This window comes from Apodemus sylvaticus, chromosome 8 (assembly GCF_947179515.1).
Source record: "Apodemus sylvaticus chromosome 8, mApoSyl1.1, whole genome shotgun sequence".
NCBI classification, from domain to species: Eukaryota; Metazoa; Chordata; class Mammalia; order Rodentia; family Muridae; genus Apodemus; species Apodemus sylvaticus.
In genome coordinates this window covers 47,691,129-47,711,100 of record NC_067479.1, presented here as the reverse complement: position 1 = coordinate 47,711,100, position 19,972 = coordinate 47,691,129, and the positions used below count along the sequence as shown (strand labels likewise).

Here is a 19,972-nt window from a genome sequence, read left to right as displayed (position 1 = left end):
TCCCCTGTATACATAGTGCTCAGTGATACCTGTGGAAGAACCTGAATTGAAGTTGAGTAAATGTTTTTTGTGTTTTTGAGACAGGGTTTCTCTGTGGAGAGCCGGCCCTCCAATGAACTCCCTCCACAGATCGGGCTGGTCTCAAACTCACAGAGTTCTACGTGTCTCTGACTCCTGAGTCCTGAGATGAAAGGCTCGACAAAGAAAAGAGTTTCATGGGTTTAAATGGTTTCTCAATGTTTATACCATAGTAAATAATTGATCACGGCATGTGGCACACCCCTGTCCCAACCCACAGGCAGGTGGATCTCTGTTAGTTGTTTGTACTGGCCCAGGATACATATTTGAATAATGCCAACTAAGAGTAATGCTTCTTAGGTTTTTCCGTTGTTCCGAATGGAACTTAAGATTCTAAGGTTGTGTCTAAAGCAGGGCTTTTAAAACCATTTTGCTTGAGAAAATTTTATGTGGCGCTGGGCATATATGATATGTAATGTAACTCAGGTGTTCGCTGATAATAAATTTTAAAGAAATTTATTTTTAAGCAATTCTTTATATGTAGAACCTTGACATTTACTAAAAATGAAAGGAAAGTTAAGATAGGTGATCTTTGTTTTTTTTTTCATGAAGAAGTGAACTTGTTGATACTTGGTGCGTAGAGCATCAGGTAGATTGTTTAAGAGGAGTTTGACCTTTCTTTTTGTAAGCGTCAGTTCTTAGAACACTGCTTCATGTAAAGAAATACTGAGTAGAAAATGACAAGTGCTTCTAGGGCCATTTCAAAAGGTGTTGGAAATTGTCCTAATCCCAAGCCAGAATTCATTGAAAGATTTGTTTTATTTTTACAAAATTCAAGTTGGCAACTCAAACAGCAACTTAACAATAGAATCCCAGGATAGAATAGTGTGATACATCTGTGCTGAGGTATGGCAGGAGGAATATAGTAAAGTCTTAGTTTTCTATAATTAAACCATGCTTTTTTTTTTTTTTTTTTTTAAGATGACAAATGTGTGTGTAGCAGAGTTACTGCAGTTTATAACATAAACTGTCTTGAATCTCAGCCAAAGTGTTTCAGGCAGTATTCAGTTAATGCTGCAACATGTTAGCATGCTGTGAGAGCATGCACAGGGCAGAGCATGCATATTGTGTGTTTAGGGCCAAGGCTGCAGGGATGCTGTACAATGCAGTATTAGCCAGGGCTGCCCAGACGCTATGGGCTCATTACACATTTGGTTTTGAATGAACTTGTGGTGATTGTGCATTACTGTCACCAAAGCTTTTGTGGTTCCTGGATTCAGTTGCACAGCTGGATACAGGGTTGAGATGCCTACAGATAGAAGAAGCTGTGTTCTGACCCTGGGATCAACATATTTTGCATATGTAACCAGAAACTGATATGTTTTACAAAAACAAATTCAAAAACAAATTGAATTTTTTTTTTTTTTTTTACATTTCTTTAGGTGAAATCTTTGACCATTTCCTTTTTCAAACAGCAGAGGGAGGCAGTGTTACATACAGTAGTGCTAGGAAGATAGGATTCAGTGGGTAAAGAGCTTGCTACACTGAGGACCCAGATTTCTAGAACCTACATAAAATCAGATGGGTGTGGTAGCTGCCTATGATTCCTAGCATTCAGGAGATGAGCATAGGGGATCCTTAGAGCACGGTGGCTTGTCAGACCAGCTAAAATGTTGGACTGTACGTTCAGTGAGAGCCCCATCTCATGATAGAAGGGAGAGAATGATAAGAGGAGGACACCTGATATCTTTGCACACGAGTGCACACACATGCAGGTCCACCCACACATGTAAATAAATAAAATGTAGACGGTAATCTTGCGTGGTTCTGTTAAATAAGCTGGCATATGTAAAGCACTGAACACATAGGACTCAATCAATGCTACTTACTTTCATAATTCAGATTTTTATTCGGGCTATAAAAAATGCATGCAGAGCATAGCAAAGGTGGAGAAGTACACAGAGGCACTGAGAAGGTAATCCCTGCTCCACTGATGATACGTCAGCATGCTTCCATCTAAACCGCCAGATCTTTCCAGTAGAACACATACCATAGTCACTGGTGACATTTTGGCACACATTCTACTGAATAACCAGCTCTTTTTCAGGAGGCATGTTATGCATTGGAATGCTGTTGTGGTCTTCAAGAAGAGTCATATGAGAAAGGATTTTGGTGGTTAGACATACAGTGGGAGGGAAGAATATGATGATGGTTTGGCCTTGTCTAGGAAACATTGCCCTGACTAAATTTCAACCTGTAGTAAATATTAGAACTAAGCAATTAGAAGAGGTGAAGAAAACTAGCGTCCTGTAAATTTCCCTCTGACCTGCACATGGCTGAATAAAAGTAGATTACTGAGTCTTCTCCCAAGGTCTTGAGACACTCACTGCTCTAAAAGCAAAGGAATTTGATACAGTTGACTGCTTAGAATGCACATGCTCAAGGCTTCATCCTGAAGAACTGCCAGAGAGCCTTCCAGCACCAGTCTATGGCTCTTGCTCAGGGAAGGCAATGGGTGCCAGATTGCTTAGGAGTAGTGCTGGGGCAATTGTCCTCTGAGAAAAATTAGTGAATTCTCTGTATACACAGAGTCCTCAGAGGTGGGTTGGTGGTATTATAATACTGAGAACTGGAAAGCCAGCACAGTTTGGGTTCCTACAGATGGCTTGTAGATATTTCTGAGATGATCATATCTTGAGAGTAATATTTAAACTACCAAAGATGTAAGATGATTGTGTGTTGGGGTGCATGCACATGTGTGTGAAGGCCAGGTACACATCTGGTGTCTTCCTCGGTTCACTTTTTGTCACATGGTCTCTCACTGAACGGGAGCTCATTGATTGGTTAGATTAGTTGGCCAGCAAAGCTCAGGGTTCCCCTTGTGCACACCCCACCCCACCTCTTTATTTTCTTAGCTCTGGGGTTACAAGCACACGGCTCCATGCCCAGCTTTGTACATACACACTGAGGATCTGAACTCTGGTCCTCAGGCCTGTGGGGCAAGCACTTTACCAACTGAGCCATCTTCTCAAACTTTTAAGGAAGTTTTACTTAAATGGTTACAATGAAAACATTTCTGAAACTGGGGCAGGTAATTCTAGAAGTATCTACCAGTCTTCAAGACTTAAATTTTAGGAGCATGTATGAATTGAAAATTAAGGAAACAGGGAATTCACACTTCTCCCATCTATGAACTTCCTTAAATGGTTTGTGGTATGCATGCTACTGTCTTAGTGAATGGATTACATATAACTTCAAGCTAGGTCAGCTTCTGCTAAGAGATAAAGGCCTCTCCCTAGCCTCTTCTCACTGGGCGTCTTCCTCCTGCCATTTACCAACTGTGGGTCAAAGATCACTGTCTATCACTGTTGTCAGATAGACCTTGAACGTCAGAATCATTTCTGCTTAAGAACACTTTTGTAGGGGCAGGAGAGATGGCTCAGCGGTTAAGAGCACTGGATGCTCTTCCAGAGGTCTTGAGTTCAATTCCCAGCAACCACATGATGACTCATAACCAAGAACACTTTTGTAGAAGAAAAATAAAGCATCTAGATTTCAAGACCCTTCCAAATATATGTGTATATATATGTGTGTGTGTTTGGAGAGAGCAGGCACGTGTACACATGCATGTGGGAGTCAGAAGACAACCTTGGAAGTCCATTCTCGTCCTCCGTGTGGGTTCCATGGGTTGGAAGGCTTAGCCACAGCACCTTTACCCACTGGACCGTCTCGTTGGCCTGAAGTTCAAGACTGTTAATTGAGCATATATGATATGTGTATTGTTTTTGAAGGGTAAAATTTTAAGACTAGAAACAAAATGTTTATAATTCTTCAGATTTAACTTTGTATAATTTAGACAAACTGTCAAAGACACTTAATTTTATAAAACTTTGATTAGTTATGAAAATTGCATTTTTTGCTGTTTTATGTATCTTACGTTGAATAATGGATTATTTGCTTTTTCCTTCAGATTGAAATTAAAATGAAAAAGCCAGAGGCGGTGAGATGGGAGAAGCTAGAGGGACAAGGAAATGAGGCCACACCCAAACAGTTCCTAGCAGGTTTGTGTTCTGGCCTCTGAAGCTCTGGTTCATTGTCAGGTTGCGATCCAATAGTGATAAGCACTCTTCCTACTTCAGAATTTGTGAAGAAAAGGTACTTTGAGTATAATAAAGTCATTCTGATGTCTAGCATTTGAAAACAGACACGTGGTAGCCAGGCCCAGAAGAGTTGGGGCTGTCCTCTGTGTCAGCCAATGCCTGCTGTCTGTCGGGAGTGCTGCTCTCTCCCACCGTGAGGCGGTTTGCATCACTGAAGTACTCTTCCCTGTTCCTTTTTTATTCCTCTCTGGAATTCTCATCAGTTTATTCCAACTGATTTCTCATCTCTGATTTCCTAGAATTTCAGGACTTCACAGAGGAGAACATTGGACTATTTCTTACTAACACAGAGATAGACACAGATCACTAGAGGAGTGCCTAGAAGAGGAAACAGCTAGAGTTGATTATATAGCCCTTTATGTGCTAAAGTCCATTCTGCGCATGTGTAATTGGCAGATAAGCATCTTTTTTACTAGTGGAATAATTAAGCTGCAGGACCTTTTTAGAACTACAGCCTAAGATTGTATCTTAGTGTAATTGCCTCATCACTGAATAGGGAGGTGTTTATTTTGGTTGTTTAATACTCTGATTTGATGGCTGAAACAAGCCAACACTGTGTCTCAGCTTCTTTCAAATTTTTACCCCTTCTATAGTGGAAAACACTTGTGCTTGTGACAACTTTTAGACTGTGAGTCATTCACAGGTCCTGTGTATGTGTAATTAATTAATTACACATACACAGAATTAATTTCATATATGTATAAAAGTTGCAAAAATGTTTCTTTATGCAGTGATAGAATTTTAACTAATTTGTAGCAAAGTTAGCAAAGGTGATTTCTAGTTGATACTTAAAGGTTATCCCCTTTTAATTGATATAAGAGCCTTGCATATAGCTTCCCATGGAGAATCCTAAAACTCTGTGTGTGCGTGCGCGCACACAGTTTTTCTAAACGGAATCTTTTAGAAATTCAAGATGCACTCCCTCCTGTCCTGTTGTGTTTCTGGAAGAATTAATATGCTTGTCAGATCCTGTGTATTGCAAGCTGGAAACTGTAGATAAGGGCAAGGCACTTAACCTATCTAGGCCAGCTTGCTTATCTGTAGGGTAGAGATTAAAACTTCATTCCCATTCTTCCTGGGAGTCCGCATTAGAATTAATTAAATCCATGTTCCCAGCTCCTTAACAATGTCTTATGTTTTTTGTTTTCCTTGGCTACCAGTAAAATGTACAAAGATAGCATTTCCAGTAGAGGGAAGTGACATTTACAATGTTTAAAGCAATACGTATGCTCTGGGTGGAACTGCACCAGGTCTTCCTGGGATTTATTTTAATGAAGAATGGCTTAAAAAGTTGCTCTTATTTATAGGTGAAAAGGCACAGGAAAATAGAATATATGTTTATTTAGTAGTTTCTCAACTATTTTTAGGAAAGGGATATAGAAAGGCATTACTGGAGAAGGAACATTTAGATTAGTGGTACTGTGTTCCAGTGCGACAGGGACAACTGGAATCAGCTATTCTTTCTTTCTCTCCTTCCTTCCTTCCTTCCTTCCTTCCTTCCTTCCTTCCTTCCTTCCTTCCTTCCTTTCTCTCCTTCCTTCCTTTTCTTTCTCTCTCTTTCCTTTCCTTCCTTCCTTCCTTCCTCTCCTTCCTTTTCTTTCTCTCTCCTCTTCCTTTTCTTCCTTCTTTCTCCTTTTCTTTTAAACACTGTAAACTATACTGTCCCTTCTAGTAGCTGCTGGCTATTTACCACTTGATATAGTCTGTATTATGATGTGAAATGCATGCCCAATTTTAAAGATGTATAGGTAAAAAAGGATCATAATGTGTTTTAATATTTTCTAGGAGACTTCATGCTGAAATACTGTTCTTTCTTGCTATGTTAGGTTTAAAAAATGTTAGATGGCTCAGAAGGTGTAGGTACTTGTTGCTAATGACATAGGCTTGATACTGAGGACGCTCCCCAATAGATACATAAATGCAATTTAAATTTTTATTATATTTTGATGGGTTTTTGTTTGCTTGCTTGCTTGCTTGTTTTTGAGAAAAGGTTTCTCTGTGTAGCCCTGGCTGTTCTAGAACTCATTTTATAGACCATACTGGCCTTGAACTCAGAAATCTGACTGCCTCTGCCTTCTGAGTGCTAGGATTAAAGGTGTGTATCACCACCTGCCCAGCTGTTTTTTTTCCCTTCAGTATGTGGCAGATATTTCCACTTTGAAAGATACCTAAGTATCTCATAGAAAAGCTATACTTCCAATGTTAAATGTTAAAATCTTGAGAGATTGACTGGAGACATGGTTCAGTGGTTTAGCCCTCTCGCTGTTCTCATCTAAGACCCCGGTTTGGTACCTAGCATTCGCATCAGGCAGCTTTCAAGCCCCTGTCGTCCCATTTCCAGGGAATCTCACACCTTCTGACTCAGGGCACTGGCATGTACAGGATACATGTATAACACTTGAGTACAAATAAAATCTTTCTTAGAAAGCTTCAGACATTTTAAAATTAGGTAAGCTTTTTGGTAGATTCTGGAATTGATATAAGAGCCTCGCATATAGCTTCCCATGGAGAATCCTAAAACTGTGTGTGTGTGTATAAAATGCTATCTTTATAATTATTTGTACTGCTCTTTTAAAAGATTTACTTATTAGATGTGTGTGAGTGTTTTGCTTGCAGGTATGTCTGTACATCGGATGTGTGCTTGGTATCCCAGAGCACAGAAGTGAGCCTTGAAACCAGTTCTGAATGGTCGTGAGCCACCCTGCAGGTGCTGGAGGCAAAACCCAGATTCTATGCAAGAACAAATCTCCTAACCATTGAGCCTTGTCTTCTAGCCCTATCTGCCTTTTTCAAATCTTTGCTGCTTTCCCCAGACCCTGTGTACTAGAGGTCAGAGGACAGAGTGTAGACTCCATTCTCCCTGACTTTTCATGGGTTCTCGGAATCGAACTCTGGTCCTGTGCCTGTTGCCCATCTCTCCTGCTGTCTTTTAACTTTAATTTTCCTCTTTTTCATCTGTTTTTCTTTCTCTTCTGTTACTGTTTTTTTCTTGAGACTGTTGTCATGTAGTGCAGTCTGACCGTAACCCTGTGCCGCATCCTGGTGTCTAATTTCAATATTCCGGCTTCAGCTTCTTGAGTAACTTTCTTTCCATACAACAGGTTTTGTCTGCTTAACCCAGCATCCCCTGTGATTAGCACACAGTATTTTCAGTCTAGCTTTGTATAGTGTATCAAAACATACACTTTATTGAGTTATTTTGCTCAGAGGAAATCTTAGATCTTGCAGTATGCTAACTTTCAGTTTTTGAAATGTTATTGATGTGTGTAGCAGAGAGACACTTAATACAAAGTTGGCATTCAGTGACCTAAACTCCTTGCTAAGGACACGGATTTCTTGACACCATCAGGCAGGCCATTAATCGCTCCCTCTGTCTTCACTTTGCAGATGTAAAGAACACGTATCCATCCTCATCGCACTATACCAGGAACTGGGATAAGTTGGTTGGCGAAATCAAAGAAGAAGAAAAGAACGAGAAGCTGGAGGGTGACGCAGCTTTAAACAAGTTATTTCAGCAGATCTATTCAGATGGTTCCGATGAAGTGAAACGTGCCATGAACAAGTCATTTGTAAGAACATGAAGCTTTCAACTATTTTAAATATTGTTTATTTATGAGTGAATGTTAGACATTTAAAGTAAGAATACATAGTGAGTTTGAGGCCCAAGTGCGTGACCCAGCTAGAGAGTGTCTGGTAGACTGTGGCTGAGCGTTGATTTCTCTTTGTTCTTCCGGACTTAGAGTAGTGGCTGGAGGAATGAAATGAGAAACACGCTTATTCTGACTCCTGTGCCTTAGGAGTTGAGCGACTAAGAAATACTAAGATTGGGGCAGTGACGGGAATTTACTGTTAGTTCAGTTTGTCATAGAATCATACTTAGATCTATTCTTATTTAAAATGAAGAACATAAAAGATAAATTTCCAGAATGATATTGGGCTAATAGAAAATGTCTGTTGAGTATTCAATGGCTTAATTTCTCAATTAAGAAAATTTTGCTAGTGTAGTCTAAAGATCTTCAGAATCAGGTCTCTAGTTCTGAGGTTTTATTGATAACTCACCACTGTAAAACTGTGTAAATTGACACTTAAAAAATTTATGTTTGCTCGTTTTGCATGTCTGTCTGTACACGCCTGTGGCGGTCAGAAGAGGGAATCTCAGGCCCTTGTCAGCGGCTGTGTGGGCGCTGGGAACTGAGCTCTTCTGTCACTCAGGCCAGCTTTGAGTTTGCTGAGTAACTGTGGATGGCCTTGAGCTCTCATCCTGCCTCTCTCTGCCAAGCTCCCGCATGCCACCCTACCAGCAGTTACTTTTCTATAATCATGAACTTTATCAGGAAAAATACTGTCTACTCAAATCTGTCCAGGCAAGAAACTTATCCTTACTATTGACTTTAAAAATGTGTGCTAGAGAGAATAGCCATATGTCAGGTCAAAGATGTGATACAAAATCCACATCCATTTTCATATAGAAGATTGAGAGTTAACTGGGTGATATATATCCACAAAGCAAGCCATGTGTGTGGTAACACCGACCTCAGATGCAGCTTCCTTCAGTCTAACTGTGTGAGACCAACTGACCAAGTAATGAAGGACATGCTAAACTGCACAGTTTCTACCTTCTATAGAGAGGGGAAAATCCCCCTCAGTGAGTATGACCAGATTATCAACTAAAGTCACTTCTGTGAGTTTCATCACTGGGAGTCCTCTTATTTTACAGACCTGTCACATTTCATTCAGTCATTTTATTTGAAGCCTGCTATGCGCCAGGCCACCATGATTAGTACTCCAGTGAAGGTTCTTCCAGTTTCTTTGCATGGGTTCTACAGCTGTGAGTCCAACTGACTTGTGATTTGAATGTGTTGTGTTTATATTGAGTACCTATTATACAGACTTTCTTGTCATTCCATAAATAACACTATATGACAGCAATCTGATTTTTACATAGCATTGGATATTATGGGTAGAGATGATATGTAGCAGAGTGGAAAGGTGTGCTTAGGTTATATACAGATTGTCAACCATTTTATGTTTGTAGCAAATGCAGATAGTATTATATATGAAGAAAGGGGGTATGCCTGGACCCTCTGTAGATACCAAGCGATATTTATATTGATGAAATATAGTCCATGCCTCTGAAGAGCTCTCTTTAGTTCTAGTCAATAATGAGAATTAGACTTACGGAGGCAAACTCTTAAGTGGGCGTAATGGTTATCTAGTTCTTGGGATGCTGAGACAGGAGAGTTGTGAGTTCATGGTCAGTCTGGGCTAAATAGCAAGACCCTGTCTCAAAAGCAATCAAGAAAGGAAAGGAGGCGATCCTTAAAGCAGCGGTGCCGTGTGTATTAATGGTGGTCACATAGAAGACAGGTTGTATGGGAGTCCAGCCTGGTAACTAAAAATCTAAAGGAACTTGGCTGGCAAGGTGACTCAACAGGTAGGGTGCTTGCTACCAAACCTGATCATCTGAGTTCAGTCTTGGTTCCTGTGTGTGTGTGTGTGTGTGTGTGTGTGTGTGTGTGTGTGTGTGTGTAGCTAACTTCTACTAGTTGTTTTCCTACCTCCACGTGTGTGCCGAGGCATGCCCAAGCCCATGCACATATGTGCATGTACATACACTTAACTAAATGTAATCTATGTTTGGAATGTGAGTAAAGATCTAAACCTGGCATGGAGAATAGCACCCTTGCAAAGAAATTTAGGGAAGTTTGCAGAAGGAAATTAGCTTGAGGTTCCAGTTCAAAAGGGTAAATAAGTTCCTGTGTTTGTCAGAATGCAGCTAATTAAAAGATTGTAGGTTTCAGGAATTCACATTATACTCTGCTGTGATCCATGTCCATGAATTTTTATCACAACAAATGCATGGAAGTTTTATATCTTTACAAGTATGAACCTTAGCCTTTAACAGCTGAGCTGTCTCTCCCTTCCAAGTTTTTAATAATACAGTTAAGATTGCTTAACACTGGGCTGTGTTCTGAGAAATCTATTGTTGGATGGTTTTCATTATTCGGTAACACCATTGAGTGTGTTTATACGATCTGTATAGTGTAGGTCAGTCACGTGATGTGGCCTCTTGTCCTGTGCTGCTGGGGATTGACTGCAGGGTAAGCTTTCTAGCTGACTGTACCCACGGCCTGATGAAACTCTTCCACATCATGAAGAGTCTTGGTGAATAGATGACATTTGAGGCTGCTGCAGGTGTAACACAGAATATTCTTTTAGTACACTTTTTTTTAATAAGTGGAGAAGTATGTTCTAAAATTCCAGTAAAAAAAAATCTAGCTTAGTAAATACTGAAACTAATAATATTTGTTGTCACATATTATGGGATGTATTGTAATTGTATAAGCTGTTCTTTTGTATGGCTAACAGGTCAATGAGTTTGATTACAGCAGCCTCCCCATAGACACTAGAGTTATGTGCTGTATTATGAATATTATCAATGGCTACAGTATCACTAGGCAGCCAGAAATCCTAAGCTGTGTGTCATAATCTTATGATATCAGTATTGTTAAGTACAATTCATTATTGACTAAACCATTTTAATGCACTCTATGGCTCCATGCGCACACTAGGATTGTTGGTGGGTTGTATATTTACTGCATTATAAATAGATAACCAGGTCACATGTGGCCGGCTTTATGTACCTCTGTCTTGTTTGCCTTAATTAAATAAAAATCAGGGTACACTAGGATATGCTTGGCAAAGGGGGAGCATTAGGTATGGTCCTTACTTAACTGGTATTTAACTGTCTTCAGCAAAATAAGACTATGTCATTTTTGGGGGAAAGGAATTTTATTTTCATTTGTAGGTCAATTTTCCACATGATGCATCTACTAATAGCAGAGTACATGTCCTTAATATGGGAGTGTACATGACGGGCCTCCCTAATTACTCTAGAATGGTCTTTTGTCAGGTGTCGTCAAACTTGCTAACCTCTCTGGAATGCCTAAGATTAAGTAAAAATGTTGAGTTTATATTGAATTATTTTTAGTAGCCTATATTTGGGGGGAGTATGTTTGATTCATTTGAAGAAAAATACTGCATTTTGACATACAATACAGGCATGAACCTTTTTTTTTTTCTTTTAATTGCAGATGGAATCTGGTGGTACAGTCTTGAGTACCAACTGGTCTGATGTAGGTAAAAGGAAAGTCGAAATCAACCCTCCTGATGATATGGAATGGAAGCAGTACTAAATAAATGAATTTGCTATCACTGGATTGCGTTTGTCCGCCAGTGCCCATTGTGTGCTTTATCACATTCTTGAGTTTTAAACAGTATCTTTTGAAAGATTAAACCTTTTTGCCTCTCTGTGCTTTAGAAATGATTTTCCTGCAAGTATTCTAAAGAGTGACAATCACATCTTATCATTTCTGTCCTTAAGGATTTCACACATCCTGAAACTGAATGAAATGTCAGTTGCTCCTAGATAGATCCACTCTGTCTAGTTATGAATGGAGAAATCTTTAATGACATCTTGGATAATTGCCTTATTTTTGATGCAGTGTTCTGTCAATAACTTATTAGACCTGGCAACTTTTGTGGGTATAAACTTTACAGCTTCAGTGTTGTATTTACTTTTAAGAGCTGCTTTTGAATGAGTGTTGTGAATTTTTCTATGAAGGCTGGTTTATTTACTGTTCTCTTTTAAGTTTTTACTGGGAACTTTGAGAAATTGCTGCAGAGAATTAATTCCCTCATTTAGTTTTTATGAGAAGTATTTGTAACTGCAGCAAGATTTTGGTTCTACCTTCTAAATTCTTGAATAAAGCATAGATTCTTGAGTTTAACAGCACACAGATGTAACTGTCAATAAGCAATCTGAAGTGGGGGGCAAGAGAGTCCCAGGACACCATTGCCACCATTACTGTGGTTTCAGTACTTTGGTTTTTAGCTACTTGGAGAGTAAATTAATATGAATATATTTAATATTTTGTGCCCTATATCTGTAGAGACTTCTGGTGTAACAAAAATGGAGAGAGATGCCCTTAATTTCAGAGTTTGTAGTATAGCAGAAAGAAGGTTAACATTCAGGAAAGCAGAAACAGCTGAATGCTGGACTACAGAATAGTTTTTAGAAACCAAGAAAATTACCCATGATGAGATTTCCTTGCAGTCTGTAATAATGCACATCCCACTGGCAGCCCGCAGACTTGACGACATCTTAGTAGCCTTCAGAGCCTAGTGGCCTATGCCTATAGGGTTGTAGCCTAGTGGCATGTCTGTGCTCTGGTAAGTGTGGCTGATGTTTTTGTGGCAGAGTGCTCCTTTGTGCCCTCAGAGCTGGTGCTGAAGTCCAGGAGAAATATCTTGGGAAGCGTTTCAGCTGTGGAGAGTGTAGGAGTTTAGCCCCTTCCTTCTAGCCCTTCAATAAGACACATTAGGAGAGTTCATACTTACAGTGAGCTGGTCCCGGACCCTTTGCTAACAGCTTGTGGAAGTGCACTGGAGCTCAGGAGAGGCTGGCTCTGAGTTCTTGATGCTCCTGCCTCACCTTCCAGGGACTGTCAAGTGCTGGTTAGCTGGCATTACAGGTCCACACCACCGTGATTGGCTTCATCTTTTGGTTGTGGTGTCCATGCTGAAGTTGTAACTGACCTTTGCCCACATAAGCTGCAGGCTGCGGTCCTTATTCGTGGGCGCTAAAGGGAAAGGCAGGGTTGACTTCAATGTCATTGATCCTGACGGGAAGGGAGGCTTGCTACAGAGACAATAAAGCCAGGACACCTCCTGCACTGTACACAGATCTCCGGGCCACTCACTTTATAATTTCAACAGTTAAGCCCTCCCTCCAGGAGATATCCTTATTTTATGTGCATGTTTGTTTGTGTTTGCATGACTGTATGTACAGTATATGTGTGTGTGCACACCCAGTGCCATAGAGGCCAGAAGAGGCCATAGGACCCTCTGGAAATGGAGTTGCAGACCCTGAGCCTCCTCCGAGTGGGCGCTGATAACCATGCCAGATCCTCTGCAAGAGCACAAGTGCTCTTAATGCCTGAGCCGTCTCTCCAGCCCCGTTGTACGCCTGTTAGATCATAATTCCTTTAGTAAATAATATCTAGAGTCTTAGAATTAAAATATTGTGAATATAAATAAATCATATTTTTACTATTCAACTTTTAAGAGTTTTTATATCTTGATACTTTTGCATTTATTTTTAAAGTGACATTATATAGAGATCTTATCCATTAGCTCCACAGTGTTGAGACTCAGGATTTTGCTGGAGTAAATGGACTTCCTCATTTATGACTAAAAACATTATAAAATGTGACTAAGCACATTAGATTTATCCGGCAAAGGAGTTTTGAGAAATGGACCAGACTTGCCCAAAAGTGCCCATTCCAGAGAACTGTTTGTTTCCCTGTAGTACGTTTCCACAGATTCTAAATAATAGTCTCTCTCACAGGTGTCTTTCCCCCCTTCTCTCCCTCCCTTCCCTCCTCCTTCCCTCCCCTCCCCTCCCCGCCTTTTTAGATTTCCTGTTGATTTCTCAAGTTTTGCTGCTTTCAGTGTCTTAAATTAGCCTCAACTGTCCTGTCATCAGGGTTAGCCTTAGACTCCAGTCCTCTCTTCTCCTTCCTCTGATGCACTTCCTCCCCCCCCCCCCAAGAGCTTAGGGGATAAAGTGCTAGGGTGTTCTGAATTTTCTGATAAGCCTTGGGTTATTTGGAGAATACCTTTGCTCTAAATCCTTCTAAAACACATTAGTCTAAAATGATAAACTGGAAAATATATTTGTAGTGAAGCAGTGTTGGACTGAATCTGCTACGGGAGCAGGCAGCACAGAAATGATTTAGCATGTGAAAAGATGTTCAGCTTTACACACAAAGACAGGCAAGATAAATTGGCAGAAGACCTGATTTATATACCCAGCACACTGGCAAAGGTGAACAGGTTTCATGCTGGAGGTAGAGCTTAATAATAGAATGTGTGAAGCTAGTCTGAGAGTGGTGTCTCTTCCACTCCTCTCTCAGATAGGATCTTGCTCTGTGGTGCAGGCTAGCCTGCTAACATAGTCTAAGCTATCCTTGAACACGAGGCAGCCCTCTTGCCTTAGGATCTAGGAGTTCAAAACTAGCCCGGCACATCCTCCAGCTGGAGGCTGCCTGAAGTATTTACCACGTGCACTGGAACAAATCCAGAAAATGAGGCCCATAGATTCCATATTTCTTGTGCACAAGCATCACGCATGCACACGCACGCACGCCTACCTGCCCAAGTAACGGTACAAAAGCATTGGGAATGACAGTAAATGTTAACATGTGACAGGAGAGGAATAGCAATTGGAATTTATATCTATCAGGAATTACAGTTTAATTTCACTTTACTGTGCATACCCTGATTGTATAGATGTAAGTGAATTTGCATTCTGTTGTATTTTCAGGAAATTCTCAATCTGGTTGGTTACTTCCTCTGCTCTTTCTTACACACCAAATAACAATATCCGATTATTATAACTTTTGCTTACCAAAGCAATTGTTTTGCAGTATAAGTACAGTTGTAGCAGAATAAATATGGAGATGAGATTGGATGACACAGAATGACTGCTTGTGAACAGGGCCCTGAGGATCAGAGCATGGTTTAGGAGTTGATATTTAATGGTCTTGTTAAAACCAGATCAGAGGAGCACATTTTGTGGCCGGCCCGTCTGCTAAGACTAAAGGTAGTTTTGAAATCTCTTCTTTCCCTTAACTATACATTTGCATTCCCTGCACAGTAAGGAACCACAAGGAACATGGGTGGAATTTCCTAGAGCTGGAGTGGTTCTGAAATACCGTCTAGTCCAAAATGGGCCCTCCTCCTGCCACACAGGGTTATGGCTCTTTCTTCGTAATGGTTCTTGAATCTTAGCCCACATGCCATGACTTTCTTAGAACATCAGGCAACGGGAATTATGACCTTGGGAAGGTGCCTTGCATATGGAAGTAGGTGACCTTGAGAGTGGTAGGTAGAGCTCTTGGGTAAAGGTGGCTACACTAATCACCTTCAGGGCTTTCTCATCCTTTTAGAAAAGAGTGAACTTCCAAAGAAAGTTTGGTTCCTGTTAATAGAAATTAAGTGACAGGGTTGGGGGCTGGAAAGATGGCCCGAGGAGTTAGAGCACTTCCTGCTCTCGCAGAGGACCTGTGCTCAGTTCCCAGTACCCCAGTTCCAGGGATCACATGTCCTCTTCAGGCCTCCCTGGGCCCCAGGCACACAAGTGTACACTTGCATACAGGCAGGGAACACTCATCTACATTTAGAAGATACAGCACTTGCCCTAATGTGGTAAAGACTTTGGATTCAGTTCCCAGTAATATTGAGGGTTTTTTGTTGTTTTGTAAGACAAAGGATCATTGCTCAATGGTTATTTTGAACCTTGGAGACCTTAGGATAAAATCAACAGAAATATGTTGTGTTGTTTTTTGAGATAGGTTATCTCTAGTACAGGCTGGCCTCAAGATTGTAGCAATACTCCTGCCTCAGCCTCCCAGTGCTATGATTTACAGACATTGTACCATGTCTGGGTTTTGGAGTATGATTTTAACAAACAAACTGGTTACATTAGCAACATTATGACCTGCTTGACTGATTATTTCAGTTCTTTGTCACTCTAAGTTAAATTCATTATAAAAAGATAGGTAGTAGTGTGGGCTAATTAAGGATATAGGCCTTTGAAAATAAGATTCTTAGCTATCAAATAATCCACAACTTGGAATGCAGAAGGACAGGAAGCCACAATAGTCATGTTTCAAAAATGCAAAGTAATTGCATATAAATTGGCACACAGGTCAGAAAAAAAGGGTTCTGCTTTTTGGGGTTCCAAACCAGTTGTTACAAATCATGACCGAAGGGAACATTTACAGGGGAACAGGCACAAAAGAGAAGCAGAAATAGGGAACAACATTGGTTTTAGTGAATCGGTGACAACTGGGGCAGAACCACTTAAATTGTTCTGAACGATTATTTTAAAGATTTTATGTGTATGAATGTCTGCATTATATATACATACATACACATATACACACATGACTGTGCATGCTCGAGTGCGCACACCATGTGCATGCCTGGTGCTGTGGAAACCGCCTTGAAACTGTAGAGACCGGGCTGTGATGACTAGCTGTCATGTGGGTGCTGGAGACTACAGCCAGGTCCTCTGCAAGGGCAGCAGTGCTCCTCACTCCTCAGCCATGTCTCCAGCTCCTAAACTTGTTTCCCTGGATATCCAATGTAGACCACGCAGACCAGGTCTGCCTCTGCCTCCAGGGCTGGGATTAAAGTGTGCACCACCACTCCCAGTTCATTATTTGACGTTTTCAATAGTGACTTCAGCACAGTGTAGGTATATTCTTTCCAACCCCAATAGTACCGTTTATCTTACTGCATACCATTGCGAGGGAATGACGCCCATATTTTTATGTAAAAACAACTAAGCTTGAAAAAGGTCCAATGACATAAATGTCTTGGAAAATGGTGTTAACTATTTACTAAGCTTAGATTATACATGCACAAATCTATATTTATATATATACATATGTATACATCCTCACACGTTAAATATCTAAAACCTGAATTAAATACTTTTGAATATAAGCAATTTAAATAAAGCCTATGGTGATTCCTCCATTTAGTTAATACTAACTTGTTTTGAAAAACTGATTCTAATAATAGATCCTTTTTTTCCCAAAATGAAATATACTTGCATATTCATGTAGAATATGAGCATGCATACACACACACACACAAATACCCTTTAAGAGTACTTCGGCTTTCCTTCATAATCCAAACACTCTGCATGTTAGTTGTTTTTTGCTTAAGGTCATTGCCCATGTCTGCAGCTTCGTGTTTGTGACGTGCTATCAAGACTAGTAATGCATGTGGGCTTTTGTCACTTCATTTCCTTCCTACCCTGACAAATCAGAGTGTGGCCATTTCTATGAAGTACACATTTTTAAACTGATCAATAGAGCCAGCTTATACAGAAACCACTCAACGCATCTGGTGTTTTGTAAAATGGAGATTGTATTTCACTGTAATAAAATCTGATGTAAAATAAATGGCTGAGTGGATTGAATAATTGTAGTGTATCTCCTCGATGTTAGAATTATTTGAGGTGGTCGAAGGAATGTAAGGATGAGGTTCACACGTCTTAAGACGGGCTGCAATGTTGTAAGTTATGGGACTGCACTGAGACATAATCGAAACCTAGCAGTACCTTTATGCCCATTGACCCACCACATCTAAGACTGAATTAGCCCAGGTCATACTAGGACCTTGAAAACTATCCTCCAAAGTTCTTCGAGTAGTTGTTTACACCACCCCTGAGAAACGAGTGTCTAAAATATTAAGGCATCATCAATACAAGTGTCTGTACACAATGATACGGTTTAGTTAAAATTTAATATATCAAAAATCAACTCTATTTGCAGTTTGGAATTGGCCTGCTTAGAGACAATAGAGGCTTTTAGTACAAAGTCATGGGGATCTTCTGCTTTTTCTGTGTCTTTTTCTACCTTAAACATGTTCTTCCTTTCCTCCCTTGACTCCTCTCTCTCTTAAAGTAATCTTAGACTTGCCCTAAGAGAATGCTTGGGTCCCCTGTCACCCAGCCTTGAGCTTAACTAAATACTTGTTTTTAAAACTGTTGCTGTCCCTATTTATAATAGCCAGAAGCTGGAAAGAACCCAGATGTTCTTCAATGGAGGAATGGATACAAAAAATCTGGTTTATATACACAATAGAGTACTATTCAGCCATTAGAAACAATGAATTCATGAAAGTCTTAGACAAATGGATGGAGCTGGAGTACATCATTTTAAGTGAGGTAACCCAATCACAAAAGAACACTCATGGTATGCACTCACTGATAAGCGGATATTAGCCTAGAAACTTGGAATACCCAAGACATAATCCACATATCAAATGATGCCCAAGAAGAAGCAAAGAGTGGCCCCTGGTTCTGGAAAGGCTCAGTGCATCAGTGTAGGGGAATACCAGGACAGGGAAGTGGGAAGGGGTGGATGGGGGAACAGGGGGAGGGAAGAGGGCTTATGGGACTTTCGGGAGTGGGGAGCCAGGAAAGAAGAAATCATTTGAAATGTAAATAAAGAATATATCAAATTTAAAAAATACTTTTAAAAAAACCTGTTGCTGTCCTTTTATTCACTGACTTTTTTTAAATCATGATCCCTCGTCTGTAAAAAGTAAGCATCCCATTTTGACGACACCTGTTTGTGCTTCCATCCAATAGAACGTTAACAAGAAGCATCTTGCAGGAGACAGCTAGCTCTCTGTTGTGACCTGTGCTCCTTAGCTACCCTTTGACCTCTGGAATGCCCTCCACCCAGTTTCTTCACCTAACACGAAAATCTAACCAGCCATCTCCTTACCTAGAATCGGATTGGTTTCCACTTCTATATCAAGTTGACGTCATGTAAGGTATACCACCTTGCTGTCTTTCTATCTTGATATTTCCTACTGAAGTTCTCCATTTCCAATGTCACACCTCTTTACCTTTCCCCAGCATACTCCCTCTGCCTGGAATATCCATCCTTTCACTTCATAGGCTAGCTCTTGCTTACTTACGTGAAGCCTTCCACGTTGGAGTTCTCCGAGAAGGCCATTGCTTCCATCCTTAGGGTTTTGAATCTTGGCTGTCTCTATCTCTGATCTTGTCTCTAGAATCCAGTGTAAGTTTCTGGGAACCATGCGTGTGCGAGCATGGGTGGAACCATACAGCTCATGTTTTGCTTGGTTAATAAAAAGCAACCCCCTTAACGATTAAGCTTGAAAAACTGAGCTACAGACTATAGTTTCTCCCCAAGAACAGCAGGACATCTTGCTTTGGGTGCCGACCCGATCCTCTTCATCCCACTAGTGGAAGCATTTGATAACCAGGCTTTAAAAAAATTCTGCGTCTTACCGATTTTAATTGGCAAACACATAATAACAAGGCTTGTTCAGAAGGGAGAGTGTTGGCATCAAGACCCGTCTGTTAACTCAGAATTTTGTTTGGGTAAAACTTTCAGAAAAGTTGGCTCTCTCTCTCTCTCTCTCTCTCTCTCTCTGCTCCCTCCCTCCCTTCCTCTCCTTCCCTCCCCCTCCCCCCTTTCTCTCTGTGAGATTCAAAACTAAACTGTCAAAATTACAAAATACTTCAGGGTCCTCCTGATCTAACATTGTAATTTCTGAAAAATCGTGCTTGTCCCTGAGGGTTTTTCTGTCGTAAGTAAGTACGCTGCTCCTCTCCAGTCATCCCACCAGGCCTGCTTCCAGGACAGTCACTGCCTGGCCACTGGGGTTTAGTGCCAGCTGCTCTGTACCAGACACGAGCAGCCATGGTGCTGCGTGCCCTGTGGCGGCTTCCTGAGAAACATCAGTAGGAATGTGAAGCGGCGCTTTTCAGAATGCCACTAAATTCCTCCATGTGTCTGATTTACCTTCTTGGGCATTGTTCTTTATTCTAATACTTTTCCTCCAAGACAGGGTCTCTCTGTGTAGCCTAGCTTTCCTAGAACTCTCTCTGTAGGTCCAACTGGCCTCAAATTCAGAAATCTGTCTGCCTCTGCCTCTGCCTCCTGAGTGCTGGGATCAGAGGTGTGGCCCAGCTTGCAAGGTGACTCTTAATATAGGGTGGCCCCTCGTTAATCACTTGCCAGTGGGAGCTATAGGTCATAAGTCCATAGGGTACCACACAGAAGACTGCAGGGAATTTCATTCTATGTCCTGTCCCCCTTTTGTTTGAAGCTTGTTTTTTTTTTTTTAACCCTTCCTTTGTTCCTTCCTTCCTTTTCCTGGGAACGTTGGGCACA

The 19,972-nt window shown here is 40.7% G+C and overlaps 1 protein-coding gene across 1 annotated transcript in view; it reads left to right on the top strand.

Moving 5' to 3' along the window:
• Positions 1-11,398, top strand: part of Sugt1 (SGT1 homolog, MIS12 kinetochore complex assembly cochaperone) — a 35,634-nt gene extending 24,236 nt beyond the window's left edge. The window contains exons 11-13 of the mRNA XM_052190874.1: positions 3,989-4,079; positions 7,566-7,747; positions 11,273-11,398. Of these exons, the coding sequence (XP_052046834.1) occupies positions 3,989-4,079; positions 7,566-7,747; positions 11,273-11,374 (375 nt within the window). The 3' untranslated portion in view covers positions 11,375-11,398. The remainder of the gene's footprint in view (positions 1-3,988; positions 4,080-7,565; positions 7,748-11,272) is intronic.
• The last annotated feature ends 8,574 nt before the right edge of the window (positions 11,399-19,972 follow it).